Below are 18,086 nucleotides of genomic sequence, written 5' to 3'. Positions count from 1 at the left end.
TATCTTTAATACCCCACAAGGGTAAATACCCCCTCTTTAATACCCCAGAGGTAAATACCCCCTCATTACTGTAGAAAGTCACATATGTCACTTTGTTTACTTTAGGAGACCCAGGTCTGAATCCAGCCTGAGCCAAGTGGACTTTATGTAAAGAGTCTGAGGTCAAAGTTTAAATATTTTATTAAACACATTTTAACCATCATTGTATAATACAGAGGTCACACAGAGGTCACACAGAGGTCACACAGAGGTCACACAGAGGTCACGGACAGATCATATTAATAATAATAATCTGAATACAGAAGTCATTTGTTTTGTGCGAGGCCGTTCAGAGCTGAAGCCACTTCATCACACGACATGTTCTCCACAGACACACTGCACTCCCGACCGTGAGCTAAAGAAACACAAATATATTACAATATATGTACACACACCCACACACACACCCCCACACACACACACACCCACTGCACTCCCGGCCATGAGCTAAAGAAACACACAAATATATTACAATATATGTACACACACACACACACCCCCACACACACACACACACCCACTGCACTCCCGACCGTGAGCTAAAGAAACACACAAATATATTACAATATATGTACCCCCTCCCCCCACACACACACACCCACTGCACTCCCGGCCATGAGCTAAACAGAGAAATATTTATATTATGATATGTATACACACACATTACACACACGCTGTGCTCCAAACTGAGAGCTGGACAAACACAGATAAATATTATTATGACAAATACTTGAACATATGTACACACATATACACACACACACACACACATATACACAACGGGTCAGACTGGAGAAACAGACAAAATAATATATTATAATACTAAATATATCTATACAAGTATGACACAGAGACACTGCAGCTGTTATTGATTGGTAGAACTACACTTCCCATGAGCCCCTGTACTGCACATGCTCAGTAGAGTATCTGTGATGAAGTTCATTCACACAACTGCAGGTCAGTCCAAAACATGTATAAAGTGAACATAAACATAAACCCTAAACCTGAACCATACACTGTTTATATAAATGGACTTGGCTAACCTGCTAGCATACACTATATATATAAATGGACTTGGCTAACCTGCTAGCATACACTATATATATAAATGGACTTGGCTAACCTGCTAGCCGCCGTGTTCCAATCAGGAAGTGAGGATGAGCCCGGCTCCACTGACTTGTACCAGGGCCATGTATACTGGATTAAAACGGACATTTGTTTTTTGCTATTGTGTTCGTAAATCAAGATATGAACATTATTATCAGGTGTCTTCTTTCCCCGAGTTCGCTCTTGCTAGCGTTAGCAGCAAAGTGGGAAGGGGCGTTACCTTCAACAGCCTCACTCCTGATTGGCACTTTGGTTGCTATGATACTCACGGTCAAAACACAGCTACAATTTAGCCGCTATAACTGCTCTAGTCTCGATGAGCTTCATTTGAGCTGAACGCTGTGGATGAGGTCACACTCACTTAATCCACTTATTTATACAGTTTATGACCTGAACCTGAACCTGAGCCCTGACCTGAACCTGTACAACTGAACACAGAGAGCCCACTGCACCACTTTGGGACAATAATAACTTGTACATTATATGTCCATTTAGTTTTATTATGACCTCACCTTGTCCTTAGGTTAATGGACGGCCCAGACTCTTGTTTATATTTAACACATCTGACCCAGAGCGCGGCCCTGACCCCTGAATCTGGCCCAGAGCCCTGACCCCTGAATCTGGCCCAGAGCCCTGACCCCTGAATCTGGCCCAGAGCCCTGACCCCTGAATCTGGCCCAGAGCCCTGACCCCTGAATCTGGCCCAGAGCCCTGACCCCTGAATCTGGCCCAGAGCCCTGACCCCTGAATCTGGCCCAGAGCGCAGCCCTGGTCCCTGAACGCTGCCCTGGTCCCTGAACGCTCTCAGATAAAGAGGTTTAGTTTGCAGAGCACAGCAGGGTTAGCACATACACATTAATCTATCGTAGTTATGGTTTACATACACTTTAATATGTTCATACTGTATTTACCATATCTGGCCCAGAGTGTGGCCCTGACCCCTGAACATTCTCGGATGAGGATGGGAAAGTCGGGGTTGGACCTCTTCAGAGTCACGTAGTGCTGCTCCACAAACTCTCTGAGATAAAGAGCAAAACCACAATGAACAAAAATAACTTCAAAATATCAAACTCAGAAACAATACAGTTTAGACCTGGTTTAGACCTGATTTAGACCTGGTTTAGACCTGGTTTAGCTCTGCCGTTAGCTCTGCCGTTAGCTCTGTTGTTAGCTCTGTTGTTAGCTCTGCTGTTAGCTCTGCTGTTAGCTCTGTTGTTAGCTCTGTTGTTAGCTCTGTTGTTAGCTCTGTTGTTAGCCTCAGTCTCCGTGTATTTCTATGACATTAGCATTAGGTTGTCATTAGCCTGTTAGCTCAGCTCTGGTTGTCCGCTGTTTCTCCGGGTGTTTCTCCGGGCGTTTGCCCGCCTGAGCCTCAGTCTATCCCGGGTCCACACACTTACCTGGCGCCCTGACTCCCGGCGCAACTCTGGCTCAGGTGAAGCCGAACTTCGCGCAGGTTTTTGGCCAAACTGGAGCCGAGGGTCCGCACCACAGACGCCGCCATGTTTGTTCTGAAGGGCGGCAGGAAGGTTGCCAGATACTCAGAGAAAAACACGCGCCTGAGCCTCCTCTCTCTCCCCTCTCTCCTCATTTCCCCCTCTCTCCTCCTTTCTTCCCTCTCTCTCCTCTCCCTCCTCCTCCTCTCTCGTCCTCCTCTCTCTCCCCTCTCCCTCCTCCTCCTCTCTCGTCCTCCTCTCTCTCCCCTCTCTCCTCTCCCTCCTCTCTCCTCTCCCTCCTCCTCCTCTCTCCCCTCTCCCTTCTCCTCCTCCTCTCTCCTCTCCCTCCTCTCTCCCCTCTCTCTCCTCCTCCTCTCCTCCTCCTCCTCTTCTGTGTGGTTCAGAGACAAAACAAGTTCATACATTTACATTTCTGTTGGATTGTGTCAGCTTCTTCTTCTTGTTGATTCAAACACTGAGACAGAGTCTGTGTCACATGTTTTTCATATTAAAGGTCTGCAGAAGATTTGCCCTTTTTACACCAAGAGGCACAGAGACCACGATCAGAAGAGTGTTCTCTGTGCTCATGTTTCCTATTCAACTTTAAATATCAGCTCCATGTTTTCACATATAAAACTCATCGGGCTCAATGGAATGGCTCCGCCCAGAGTTTACACTGAGTTTACACTGAGTTTACACTGAGTTTACACTGAGTTTACACTGAGATTATACTGAGTTTGCACTGAGTTTACACTGAGTTTCTACTGAGTTTACACTGAATTTACACTGAGTTTACACTGAGTTTGCACTGAGTTTACACTGAGTTTCTACTGAGTTTACACTGAATTTACACTGAGTTTACACTGAGTTTACACTGAGTTTATACTGAGTTGATACTGATTTTATACTGAGTTTAAACTGAGCGTACACTGAGTTTATACTGAGTTTACACTGAGTTTACACTGAGTTTGCACTGAGTTTACATTGAGATTATACTGAGTTTACAGAGTTTGCACTGAGTTTATACTAAGTTTACACTGAGTTTACACTGAGATTATACTGAGTTTACACTGAGTTTATACTGAGTTTACACTGAGTTGATCCTGAGTTTACACTGACTTAACACTGAGTTTACACTGAGTTTACACTGAGTTTGCACTGAGTTTACTTTGAATTTATACTGAGTTTACACTGAGTTGATCCTGAGTTTACACTGCCTTTATACTGAGTATATACTTAGTTTCCACTGAGTTTATACTGATTTTATGCAGATTTTATACTGTGTTTATACTGAGTTTACACTGAGTTTACACTGAGACAATCAATGCATGATCCATATGTGAATTATTTTCTGTGCAAACAGAGACTAATGTGACGTTTGGTGATAAAAAAATACAGATCAAATACATTTACTTCCAGTGGTCCATAAAGTAAAGTGAGTATAAGTACAGATCCACAAAAACAGTAAAAGTAAAAATCTCACATGAAAAAATCTTCTCAAGTAAAAGTATTAATGTACCTGTTTAAATGTACTCAAAGAGTGAAAAGTAAACATATTTTGCACATATTGTGAGGTCGTATAAAGTTTCAGATGTGATTTTTGTGCTGAATTTTGTTTAGCAGAAACAATCAACTCAGGTCTTTTTCCAGCTGGTTTTATTTGTAGTTTTTATTTTGCTCCAATTATGAATGCATTAAAAATAAACCCTCAAACTATAGTAAATATACTTTTACTTTTTAGTCCTGTTAAAAAATGTAGTGGAGTAGAAAGTACAGATACTGCTCTCGAATGTAGTGAAGTAAAAAGTATACACTTTAAAATGTACTTAAGTAAAGTGCAGATATCTAAAATGTATACAGTACTTTACTACTACTACTACTACTACTACTACTACTACTACTACTACTACTACTACTAGTACTACTGGATACGTCTGTTTAAAACAATACTACAGGCATAAAGTATCATTAGTTTGATAGTTTTTTTGTTGATTTGATTATTTTTCGACTCTTGAGGCACAAATGAGATTATGGGGAGTGTTTTTATCATTGGAAATCAGTGTTTAAACCTGAAGTCAAATCTAAAAGTCCTTATTTTCTGCAGAAATCCACAGTCAAAGTGCACTGTGTTTTTCTGCACGGTTCACACCCTCTGAGCCACAGCCACTCTGAGGATCTCCATCTGCTCCTTTGGGTCCTGAGGAGATCCTGCACCGCCCACTGAGTCCACACGAGGGCGACACTGCTCACACTCCTGTTCTGTTATTTCACCCACAGTTTAACCCTTTGACTTTATAAATGAGCTTTAACCCTCTGGTGTCAGATGCCCTGGAAAAGAAGGATGGGAGGGCATCTGACACAGGGATACAGGAGGATGGGAGGGCATCTGACACAGGGATACAGGAGGATGGGAGGGCATCTGACACAGGGATACAGGAGGATGGGAGGGCATCTGACACAGGGATACAGGAGGGTGGGAGGGCATCTGACACAGGGATACAGGAGGATGGGAGGGCATCTGACACAGGGATACAGGCTACAGAGGTGGTAGAGGAGCCAAACACTGCACTCAAATAAGTGTAACGTTACTTCAAAATAACTTAAGTAAAAGTACAAAGGAGGTGTCCAAGAAATGAATCAATAGCGATTAAAAAGTATTTGGAAAAATACTACTTAAAGAGTAACTGTCCGGGCACAACATCTTTATGTTTGAAGTAATAATAATGATGATGGTGATGATGTGAAGGACTAAAATCTGTTTGTTTTTCAAACAGACACAAAAATGAGACAAACTAACAAAGTTACTGTCCTTGTCTGTTTTTAAAAATGGGCCATGCGTCCGGAGTAAACATGGATTTTGTTGAATATTCTGCTGCGGGCCACGGGAGGGCATCAGGTTTGTGAGTGCAGTGCACACTGGCTCCTCTGGGGGCGCTCTCATCAGCTCCTTTAGCCGCAGTGCACACTGGCTCCTCTGGGGGCGCTCTCATCAGCTCCTTTATCCTTTAGCCGCAGTGTTGTGCTTATGTCTGGGTCAGCTTTAGCTCCTCTTTAGCCTCATTTGGACCGAATAAACTCAGAATCCCGGGTCCGTGAGCGGGACCGAACGTCAGACAGACCGAGGACAACCCGAACAGAACCGAACCAGACCGGACACGACCGGACCAGACCGCACCATGCCCGAGAGTGAGTCTTTACGGCCTTTAGCTCCGCACTTAGCCGTTAGCATGTTAGCTCCACAGTAAACACAAACTTTAGCCCCAGCGGAGCCTTTAAAACCCGCAGAGTTTAATTTAGACTTTAAAACATTTGTGCAGAGAAAGTCTGCGCAGTGTTTATTTCCCATAAGAGACATTATACAAACACGATCTAAAGCTAAACTCTGCCCGTGATGTGTCCAAACCAGAGACTACTGTGTCCAAACCAGAGACTCTACTGTGTCCAAACCAGAGACTACTGTGTCCAAACCAGAGACTCTACTGTGTCCAAACCAGAGACTCTACTGTGTCCAAACCAGAGACTCTACTGTGTCCAAACCAGAGACTCTACTGTGTCCAAACCAGAGACTCTACTGTGTCCAAACCAGAGACTCTACTGTGTCCAAACCAGAGACTCTACTGTGTCCAAACCAGAGACTACTGTGTCCAAACCAGAGACTACTGTGTCCAAACCAGAGACTCTACTGTGTCCAAACCAGAGACTCTACTGTGTCCAAACCAGAGACTCTACTGTGTCCAAACCAGAGACTCTACTGTGTCCAAACCAGAGACTCTACTGTGTCCAAACCAGAGACTCTACTGTGTCCAAACCAGAGACTCTACTGTGTCCAAACCCAAACTCACTAATGTTGTTTTAGAGTTTTTGTTGTTTTGTTGTTGAAATTGTCTTTTAATAATCACATTAATCCCAACTGTTCAGACACACACATTATCATACATCTGAACACACACACACGTTCTGTTACACACACACACGTTCTGTTACGCACACACGTTCTGTTACACACACGTTCTGTTACACACACACGTTCTGTTACACACACACGTTCTGTTACACACACATGTTCTGTTACACACACACATGTTCTGTTACACACATGTTCTGTTACACACACACGTTCTGTTACACACACGTTCTGTTACACACACACGTTCTGTTACACACACACGTTCTGTTACACACACACGTTCTGTTACACACACATGTTCTGTTACACACATGTTCTGTTACACACACGTTCTGTTACACACACACGTTCTGTTACACACACACGTTCTGTTACGCACACACGTTCTGTTACGCACACACGTTCTGTTACGCACACACGTTCTGTTACGCACACACGTTCTGTTACACACACACGTTCTGTTACACACACACGTTCTGTTACACACACGTTCTGTTACGCACACACGTTCTGTTACACACATGTTCTGTTACACACACATGTTCTGTTACACACACGTTCTGTTACACACACGTTCTGTTACACACACATGTTCTGTTACACACACATGTTCTGTTACACACACATGTTCTGTTACACACATGTTCTGTTACACACACGTTCTGTTACGCACACACGTTCTGTTACGCACACACGTTCTGTTACGCACACACGTTCTGTTACACACACACGTTCTGTTACACACATGTGATTTATCACTTGTGTTTCAGCTGAGAGTTACTCCAACCCTTTGGCTCCAGAGGGACACGATGTGGACGACCACCGTGCCGCTGCTCAGTGAGTACTACTACTACTACTACTACTATTACTATTACCACAACTATTACTATCACCACTGCTAACTACCTCAATGTGTCATCACTCAATGAATATTACTATTACTACAACAACTTAAACTACTTCAAAATACCACTACAGCTGTCTCACCACACCACAGTCACATATTAATACTACTAATGATACTCCTACTGCCTTTACTACTACAACAAAATACTACTCCTAACTACAACTGTGACATTGTGCTGCCAATCAGTGAGATACGACTATTATCAGTACTTACTACTTTTGCGAAATATTTACCTGGATACGGCTAACTACTTCAACTACCACATTGCGCTGCTTCTATTACTACTACTATCTACTAACTCAACTACTGCCTCTTTGCGACTCAGTGAGATACTACTGATACTACTACTAACCTTACAAATACTACTACTATTACTGCAAGTACGAACTTATGGGTGCAGTATTCTGTTAGTTGTTTATGTGATTAATTGGTTGATGGTGATGAGGGGAGAGCAGCAGAAAGAGAAGCGACTGAGCAGAAGATTTGGTATTTTTTGGTATTTATATGTAAAAAAGCAGATTAAACTTACAAGTTGAATCCGTCTTATATAAATACATTGTTTCCTAGCACTTTTTTCTGCATAAATAGTAGTTTTTGCATGAACTCCCCCTGCAGGTGTAGTCTGGATAGTGCATTTTGGGTCAGATACACAGATTTATGGAATTATTTTAAGAGTTTTTGCCATGCCCCTTTTTTATTTGACTAATGGATTGGCAGCACAGACATAGCTCTCATCGTCATTACACGATTAAAGCCACCGTAAAAGCAGAAAATACTTTTTTAAAAGTGGAACTATTTCTACACTTTTATGTACTTGTTTTGTTTGTTGTGTCTAGGGCCAAACTGACCAATGATGACTTCAGAAAGCTGCTGATGACCCCCAGGGCTGCGCCGTCCTCAGCCCCGCCCTCCAAGACCAGGACACATGAGTGAGTTTGAGATGAAGCAGAACCGATACTAAAATGCACAACTCGATTTTGATACTAAGTAGTAGACTTGATACTCGATACCAATTTTGATACGACAATGATAAAGACTCCTTATTGAATGGAATGTGATTTTCAGCATTAAATGGTAGCACTTTCTTTTATATTCCCATAAATCTTATAACTGTGTAATCCCACAGTGTGCAGTAGGTTCATAGTGGTGTGTGTGTGTATATATATATATATGTATGTATGTATGTATGTATATGTGTGTGTGTGTGTGTCTATATATCTGTATGTATATGTGTGTGTGTACTAGTCTATGTGTCTTATACTTGTTCTGATACAGCTCAAGATCATTCTAAAGATATTCAGGAAAGGTTTTTGATACTTTTGACTCGTCCCTCTTCTCTAATCCAAATGGCCATAAATTAAATCTGTGATTCTACGTACTCCATAACAGAGTTACATATATTATTATTACTTTTGTTATTACTGGTTATTAAAGCCAGCATGTTTTTTCCTAGAATGCCACGGGACTATAACGAGGACGAGGATCCCGCCGCCCGCAGGAGGAAGAAAAAGAGGTGATGTTATTGGTAAAACTCCAGAAGCTTCCGTGTCTGTTCTGTCTTTTAGAAGTTCGTATGTTTTATATGGAGCGATGCTGATCTGTCCTAATGTTGTTTCCTCATTTCAAACAGACCCGGAGTTGTGTTTTGTTTCATTCTCACATGTTTGACACACAAACCTGCAGATTTAGGCTGAGTTCTTCTCTCAAACTGAAAACACTCTGTTCCACCTTGTGATGTCATCATGTGGTGATACAGGAAGTGCTCCACTGTGTTTTTAAACTCCACCTTCATTAGAATCATTTGGATCATTTCAAGCCTGAAGTTGCCACTTATCTCTACTTCACTAAAGGTAAAAGGAGCTGTTCACTTGAAAACCACCACTTGATGACATCACAAGGTGGAGCAGAGCGTTTTGAGCTTTGGAGATGTAACAGACCAATAATAAAGTGTGACTCAAACATGTGAATGAAACAAAACACAACTCCAGGTCTGTTTTTGAGGAGGTGAGAACATGACCTAAAGCTACAAAGGTCAGCTTTGTGTGGTACAGGAGCTTTAATATTAAAGTGTTGTATTTTTTATTTTTAGTTACTACGCGAAGCTCCGGCAGCAGGAGATGGAGAGAGAGAGAGAACTGGCCGAGAAATACAGAGACAGAGCGAGAGAGCGACGAGACGGAGTCAACAAAGACTATGAAGAAACAGAGCTGATCAGTACTACAGCCAACTACAGAGCTGTGGGGCCGACAGCAGAGGCGTGAGTCTACAGCCTACACACTACAGCCTACACACTACACCCTACAGTCTACACCCTACAGTCTACACGCTACAGCCTACACCCTAAACCCTACACCCTACAGCCTAAACCCTACACCCTAAACCCTACAGCCTACAGCCTAAACCCTACACCCTACAGCCTAAACCCTACACCCTAAACCCTAAACCTTACACCCTACACCCTACACCCTAACAACTCCTGAACCCTAAAACCCTTTAAAACACACCCAGTAATGCTAATTACAATCCCAGTAAAGTGACCTGGAAGTGACATGAAATAAATGAAATCTTAAGTAAAACCTGAGCTGCACTGAATAAACTTCTGTACTAAACCCAAAACAGTTTTCATTACTGCCTCCACAGCTCGTCTCCACCAGGGCAAATAAAAACTTATTATGGCTATAGTTCATTCCACATGAATTAAAGTGGTTTATGTGATGATGTTTTTGTTTCAGAGATAAGTCTGCGGCAGAGAAGCGTCGTCAGCTCATCCAAGAGTCTAAGTTCTTGGGAGGTGACATGGAGCACACTCACTTGGTGAAGGGTCTGGACTTCGCTTTGCTACAGAAGGTCAGAGACAAAATGTCTGCCGCACGCACTGTGGTTATGACATCACTAAAGTATATATTATGTATGGAGTAGGGTTTTCAAAAGTATTAAAAATCACATACTAATTGATACTTAAACTAGTATCGAAACTACTCATTTTCACAGGTATCAATAAAAAGTCCCATTGAGTCTATTCCTTAGTATCGAAATCGAATTTGAAATTTTAGCATCGTAACAACACTCGTTATGACATAATTAAAGTGTATGTTCTGACCATAGACCGTGTTTTTGTGAGTTAATCTCTGGTGTTTGTGTGTCAGGTGCGAGCGGAGATCACCAACAAAGAGAAGGAGGAGGAGGACATGATGGAGAAGGTCCAGAAGGAGGCCAAGTACGAAGCACCGCCTCCATCAGACATAATATAACAAGACAATCACAATATCACGTTCTTCTGCACATGCACAGTGATGTCATAGTGTTAAAGTGCATTTGACACGTTTTTAGAATCCTCCATTTTTTACTTAATTTGGTGAAATAAAACCAGTTCTAAATCTTAATTATACGTTTACACCAATCATGAAGCAATTTGTGAAGAAAGGTCCAAAAACATGTTGAAAGTTACACGAAGTAGAGAATCCTACAATGGTGGCATCACACGGGTGGCGTCACACTGATGACGTCACACTGATGGCGTCACACCGGCGGCGTCACACTGGCGGCGTCACACGGGTGGCGTCACACGGGTGGCGTCACACTGGTGGCGTCACACCGGCGGCATCACACCGGCGGCGTCACACGGGTGGCGTCACACTGGTGGCGTCACACTGGCGGCGTCACACTGGTGGCGTCACACTGGCGGCGTCACACGGGTGGCGTCACACTGGTGGCGTCACACGGGTGGCGTCACACTGGCGGCGTCACACTGGCGGCGTCACACTGGCGGCGTCACACTGGCGGCGTCACACTGGCGGCGTCACACTGGCGGCGTCACACTGGCGGCGTCACACTGGGAGAATTCCATCCAAAAGTTCGAGTCTCCACAGAAAATATTTCTGATCATGGGGCTGTAGTTAAAAGTTGTGGGTGTTTGGTCTCAACATGAGAACGGGACAAAGATCAGAATAAGACCTGTCGTAGAACCAAAGTGATCTGTGACTTCTACACGTGCAGAGTGAGCCCTCCTGTCACTGCGTCTGCAACAATCTGTGTGACCAACAGTAAAGAGCTCCTCCATCAACAGGACCAGCTCTTCACTTTTAACTTTTCATTTACTCACAAACACCAAAACACTGCTAGCATGTAGCACTAGCCTCAGCTAGCCAATTCAATGTTATTTATAAAGCACATTTAAATACAACTTCAGCTGCTTCAAATAAAATGTGTTTGTGTTTCAGGAAAGAGGTGGAGCCAGAGGAGAAGATGGAGTTTAAGACACGCCTTGGTGGGAACGCACTACACACTGGAACATGCTAAGATAGAACATGTTAAACTGAAATATGAGAAACTATTCACTAGAACATGTTAAACTGAAACATGTGAGGCTATTCACTAGAACATGTTAAACTGAAACATGTGAGGCTTTTCACTAGAACACGCTAAAATAGAACATGTTACACTGAAACACTCCACACTGAAACACTCCACACTGAAACACGGTACACTATTCACTGTAGTAATAGTAATAGTAGAGGTAGATGGTTTTGTCCCCATTTATACCAGGGCCTTCTGTTACAGTGTCCTTGGGCAAAACAGTGGGAGTAGGAGTACTTGTAGTAGTACTTGTAGTAGTATTTGTAGTAGTACTTGTAGTAGTACTTGTAGGAGTACTTGTAGTAGTACTTGTAGTAGTACTTGTAGTAGTATTTGTAGTAGTACTTGTAGTAGTATTTGTAGTAGTACTTGTAGTAGTACTTGTAGTAGTACTTGTAGTAGTACTTGTAGGAGTACTTGTAGGAGTACTTGTAGTAGTACTTGTAGTAGTACTTGTAGGAGTACTTGTAGGAGTATTTGTAGTAGTATTTGTATTAGTAGTGGTATTAGTAGTCTAACAGCATATTGTGTTCCAGGGAGGAACATTTACCGCGTGGTGTTCCGCTCGGGGCAGTCTGAGAGGAACGAGCTGTTTCTTCCCGGGAGAATGGCGTACGTGGTCGACCTCGAGGACGAGTTTACTGACACCGACATCCCCACCACCCTCATCCGGAGCAAGGCCGACTGCCCTACTATGGAGGTATATACTACTACACCTACTACACCTACTACACCTACTACACCTACTACACCTACTACACCTACTACACCTACTACACCTACTACACCTACTACACCGACATCCCCACCACACTCATCCGGAGCAAGGCCGACTGCCTGTTACGACCCAGGTGGATCAAACATATTAAAGAGGACACAGGAGTCAAACGGGTTACAAAATGTTAGTTTATTTTAAGTTCATTTTAAGTTACTTTAAAATGCCAAAAACCCGCTCCCGTGCCCCAAACAAAGGAACAGCAGAAAGTGGAGCTGATGAGCCAAACCGGGCCAATCCCGTACAGGGCCATAGAAGCCGGTGCCGACATCACTAACCTAAAACCAAAACCATCCCCAGACCAACCGTTTCAAACAAAAGACGAAAACAGGACAGGCCTACCAGGTCAAACACAAAAGGGCTAACGGCAGCTCACAGATGTGGTGCAGCCGAGCAGCAGTCTGAGCCATGGAGCATGCACCGGGACGAGCGCGCGCCCCGGGACGAGCGCGCGCCCCAGGTGTGGAGGGTGAGGAGGTGCACAGTGAGTGTGAGCAAGAGCGCGCCATGGATGGCCTTTTTATACGCCCCAAAACAAGCAGAAATATAAAATATATGCAAGATAATGCGACAAAGGGGCGCCCATTGTGCCACACCCACTGTGCCACACCCACTGTGCCACACCCACTGTGCCACGCCCACTGTGCCACACCCACTGTGCCACGCCCACTGTGCCACACCCACTGTGCCACGCCCACTGTGCCACGCCCACTGTGCCACGCCCACTGTGCCACGCCCACTGTGCCACGCCCACTGTGCCACACCCACTCTGACCCTGTGACATGTGCACTTCCTTCTCCAGTCTTATTTTCGTGGTAATACTCGTAGGATTCGTTGCGTCGTCATTTTGCTGCAAATGAAAAAAAATCCACTTTGTTTTATTTTTGACAAATGTGTTAAAGTTTAAATGTGTGATGTCATAATATTAAAGAGACACAGTGTCTAGGAAGTCTCCTAATAAATAAAACATATTATTATTAAAATCTTAATATTTTTGTCGTGATTTAGGCGCAGACAACGCTGACGACCAACGACATCGTGATCTCCAAACTCACTCAGATCCTGTCCTACCTCCGAGCAGGAACCAGGAACAAGAGGCTCAAGAAGAAAGATAAAGGTACAACATAAACCCTACACCCTACCTCCTATGCCCTACCTCCTATCCCCTACACTCTACCTCCTATCGCCTACTTCCTACCTCTTATTCAATTCAATTCATTTTATTTTTGTAACGCCCAAAATCACAACAACAGTTGTCTCGAAGGGCGTTCATGTTTTGGTTGATGGGGGAAACCGGAGTACCTCCTACTCACTCCGTCCTGCACTCTACTCATTATCCCCTACCTCATTTTTCTGTGTTTCAGGTAAACTGGACGACAAGCGTGCTCCCGAGGCTGACCTCAGGTGAGTCCTGCTCCAAACTCTAGTTCTAGTTTAGTCCCGGTTTGGTCCCGGTTTAGTCCCAGTTTAGTCCCGGCTTAGTTCTGCTTTAGGACTAATTTCGACCACTTGATCACAGATACAAGCTCCCTTAAAGATAGAGATGAGGAGCTCAGAGTAGAGCTGTTGCTCACTTGGTTCAGGCATCAAGACCCAGGACACGCTGGAGGGACTATGTCTCTCTGGACTGGGAACGCCTTGGGGTCCCACCGGAGGAGCTGGAGGAGGTGTCTGGGGTGGTGAAGGAAGTCTGGGAGTCCCTGCTTACATTGTTGCCCTCGTGACCCTCCTGTCTTACTCATGTTTTTGTGTTTTTTTCAGTATCTTTGATGACATCGGAGACTACATCCCAACATCGTCCAAGTCCAGAGAGAAGGAGCGCCACCGCGAGAGGGAACGAGAGAGGGAGAGGGACAGAGAGAGAGACCGGGAGAGAGAGAAGGAGAGGGAGAGGGAGGAGAAGAGCCGACACAGCTACTTCGACAAATCACGAGGGGGCGCTGAAGAGCAGGTCAGAACTAATGAGCATCCAGGAAGGGCATCTGATACATGTTTGCATTAGACTTTATATTTCACTCTTTTTAGCTTAATAAAGTTTAAATATGCTGCTCTTCTGTTTTCCAGGCTTTGGAGGTGGACACAGGTGAGACTCTTTAAGTCCTGGTTTAGTCTTGGTTTAGTCTTGGTTTAGTCTTGGTTTAGTCTGGGTTTTGTCTGGGTTTTGTCTGGGTTTAGACCTGGTTTAGATTGTCCTGAACCAGTTTTGTTTGTGTTCAGGTCCTGGGTCGGTCCGAGATCAGATCAAACTCATCAACGAGAAGTTCGCTGGAGCTGCAGGGCCTCAATGGAACCAGGAGGCATATCCTTCACTGCACTGATCTTGGTTTGGTCCTGGTTTAGTCCTGGTTTAGTCCTGGTTTAGTCCTGGTTTAGTCCTGGTTTAGTCCTGGTTTAGTCCTGGTTTAGTCCTGGTTTGGTCCTGGTTTGGTCCTGGTTTGGTCCTGGTTTGGTCCTGGTTTGGTCCTTAACGTCTCTGCACTGGGTCTCGGCGGGACAGCAAAGAGCAGCTCGGAGATTTCTTTGGAGGGTCCAACTCCTACGCCGAGTGTTACCCAGCAACGTAAGAATATAACCCACAACCTCCTCACTGAGAGGGTGAGGAGGTTGTGGGTTTGACTCCTGATGTCTTTCTCTGTTCTGTAGAATGGACGATCTGGCGGTGGACAGTGACGAGGAGGTGGACTACAGTAAAATGGACCAGGTGACTACATTTCCCAGCAGCCCTTGCTCCTGTCATGATGACATCATGAGCTCATTTAAAAGTTGTGTTTTTAGGGGAATAAGAAGGGTCCTCTGGGACGCTGGGACTTTGACACTCAGGAGGAGTATTCAGACTACATGAACAACAAGGAGGCACTCCCCAAGTACGTACTGCTCCCTACACCCTTTGCCCTACCCCCTAACCCGTGCACCCTACCCCCTAACCCGTGCACCCTACCCCCTAACCCGTGCACCCTACCCCCTAACCCGTGCACCCTACCCCCTAACCCGTGCACCCTACCCCCTAACCCCCGCACCCTAACCCCCGCACCTTACCCCCTAACCCGTGCACCCTACCTCCTAACCCCCTAACCCGTGCACCCTACCCCCTAACCCGTGCACCCTACCTCCTAACCCGTGCACCCTACCTCCTAACCCGTGCACCCTACCTCCTAACCCGTGCACCCTACCTCCTAACCCGTGCACCCTACCTCCTAACCCCCGCACCCTACCTCCTAACCCCCGCACCCTACCTCCTAACCCCCGCACCCTACCTCCTAACCCCCGCACCCTACCTCCTAACCCCCGCACCCTACCTCCTAACCCCCGCACCCTACCTCCTAAACCCTACTCCCTACCTCCTAAACCCTACTCCCTACCTCCTAAACCCTACTCCCTACCTCCTAAACCCTACTCCCTACCTCCTAAACCCTACTCCCTACCTCCTAAACCCTACTCCCTAACCTGTACCAGTTCCAGTTTATAGATTACACAGTATTATTAGTACAGTGTTCCCTCACTATATCGCGGTTCACTTTTCGTGGTCTTGTTGTTTCGCAGATTTTTTTTTTGTGTGCAATTTTTCTTTTTTTTACAGTATATACAGGCGCGTATTCAGCCAAATGTACATAAATATTCAACGCTCGCAGTGTGACTCTGGGCGTTAAGAACCTGTTGGAGGCCTCTAGTTGGACGCCTTTGCATTTGAGGACCAATGGACACGTCATCTTGACGTCCAGGGCGTGCGTTGTGTCTTTGGATGTTTTGTTTTCCCTGTGTCTTTGTGAACGCTGCAGACCAGGTTGAGAGTGACTTTAATGTATTTATTACATAAAACCATAAGGAGGTGATCATAATTAAGTTGCCGTAGTTTGTGGCTGATGTCTTTCCACTTGTTCTGGATAATGACGTTGCTTTGTCTCTGGAGCGTAGTCAAAAGCCAAAAAAATCAGCTTTTTCAACTTTTGGACATGTGAACAGACAAGACAAGATGATCGTGTGGATGGAGTCAACTTCAGCTGTGAGGATCAGGGACTGCAGGAAAAAGAACATTACGAGACATTACAGCGAAAAGGCACAGAGGAGGAGGCGGGGTCAGAGGAGGAGGCGGGGTCAGAGGAGGAGGCGGGGTCAGAGGAGGAGGTGCGGTCGAAGTGGGGTCAGAGGAGGAGGCGGGGTCAGAGGAGCTGAAATACGTTTGAGTCACTATTACCCTCCTGGGACACATGAAAATGATTAAAATGTCACATATGAGGACACTTTTCTCAGAAACTACATAATGTAAAAAGATAATTCTTTGTTTTTACTCATCAGGTCCAATCAGCCCAAATAACAAAGAGAAACTAATAAAGTCATTAATAAAATCATGTGATGCAAGAGCTCCGGTCTGAGGAGGTTAATCATGTGACCAACCTCGTAGGTTCAGCATTAAAATGACATTTGTTAAAGTATTTCTAAAAGCATAGATTTTATTTGCAGTGTAGTATTTGGTTTTGTTCTATAACACTGTGCTTATTTTTTAAATCTATGAAGGTTTGAATTTGAAGTGTTTAAACGAGAAACATGACAAAATGTTAATGTCTGTGTGAGAAAAGTGTATAAAGTGTGTGGTGAGGGTTTTACAGCCTCAAAATATGTAGAATAGTTGTAAAAAAACAAAACAACTAAGTTTTCTACTTATTATTTTTGGAATGTGACCCCCGCGATAAACCAGAGAACACTATTAATATAGTGTTTATTTTTCACAATACATTTGTATATTTTCTAATAGTATTTAGTGGTACATATTTAGATACATTTGTACTTTTAGGGCTGCGTTTCAGTACGGTATAAAGATGTCCGAAGGCAGAAAAACACGACGATTCAAAGAAACCAACGAAAAAGCCGAACTGGACCGACAGTGGAAGAAGATCAGCGCCGTGAGTGACATTGACTTAACACCGGGTTTAGTCTGGGTTTGGTCCAGGACCTGGTCTAGTCCTGATCTAGTCCTGGTCTTTTATTTATTTATTTGTTTATTTATTTATTTTCCAGATCATTGAGAAGAGGAAGAAGATGGAGGCGGACGGGTGAGTCTCCACCAATCACAGCTCAGATCTCATGACGTTTATGACCAATCACAGCTCAGATCTCATGACGTTTATGACCAATCACAGCTCAGATCTCATGACGTTTATGACCAATCACAGCTCAGATCTCATGACGTTTATCACAAATCTGAGGCAAAGTGAAGAGTTAATGAACCAAGACTTTATCCAGTTTGACTCAACAAAACTCTTTTCTCGTTCCCTTGTCTCGTTCCCTTGTCTCGTTCCCTTGCCTCCTTCCCTTACCTTCTTGTTGGTTTCCTCAGGGTGGATGTGAAGAGGCCGAAGTACTGAAGACTTTGGGTTTATTCTAATAATGATTTGATCAGTGTAAAATGTGTAAAATGTGTTATTGATGAAACTTGTAAATGTGTTTAACAGTGAAATGGCCAATAAAAACCTTTGACCCCGCCCTCTTTCCTGTGTCATCCAATCAAAACCTCTGGCCCCGCCCCCTCTGATATCAAATGAGATGGAAACACAAAAGTGCAAA

General features: G+C 44.3%; 2 protein-coding genes across 2 annotated transcripts; one reads left to right on the top strand and one right to left on the bottom strand.

The window, feature by feature from the left end:
• Positions 1–162: 162 nt before the first annotated feature.
• ndufa2 (NADH:ubiquinone oxidoreductase subunit A2) lies at positions 163–2,697 on the bottom strand. The gene is made up of 3 exons (XM_033978641.2): positions 2,547–2,697; positions 2,058–2,164; positions 163–394 (listed from the first exon to the last, which is right to left on the bottom strand). Exons 1-3 carry the CDS (start codon positions 2,648–2,650, stop codon positions 306–308), a joined length of 300 nt encoding a protein of 99 aa, XP_033834532.1. The 5' UTR covers positions 2,651–2,697; the 3' UTR covers positions 163–305.
• Positions 2,698–5,576: 2,879 nt separating this feature from the next.
• Positions 5,577–18,000, top strand: ik (IK cytokine). The gene is made up of 20 exons (XM_033978869.2): positions 5,577–5,768; positions 7,260–7,326; positions 8,233–8,325; positions 8,850–8,909; positions 9,486–9,653; positions 10,129–10,243; positions 10,543–10,613; positions 11,617–11,663; positions 12,289–12,452; positions 13,536–13,644; positions 13,892–13,931; positions 14,289–14,478; positions 14,592–14,610; positions 14,745–14,826; positions 15,007–15,087; positions 15,171–15,228; positions 15,303–15,391; positions 17,317–17,425; positions 17,541–17,575; positions 17,860–18,000. The coding sequence occupies exons 1-20, from the start codon at positions 5,759–5,761 to the stop codon at positions 17,885–17,887; spliced, it is 1,635 nt and encodes a 544-aa protein (XP_033834760.1). The 5' UTR covers positions 5,577–5,758; the 3' UTR covers positions 17,888–18,000.
• The last annotated feature ends 86 nt before the right edge of the window (positions 18,001–18,086 follow it).

The sequence above is a fragment of the Periophthalmus magnuspinnatus genome, chromosome 14 (genome assembly GCF_009829125.3).
Source record: "Periophthalmus magnuspinnatus isolate fPerMag1 chromosome 14, fPerMag1.2.pri, whole genome shotgun sequence".
NCBI classification, from domain to species: Eukaryota; Metazoa; Chordata; class Actinopteri; order Gobiiformes; family Gobiidae; genus Periophthalmus; species Periophthalmus magnuspinnatus.
This window is presented reverse-complemented; position numbering and strand designations above follow the sequence as displayed.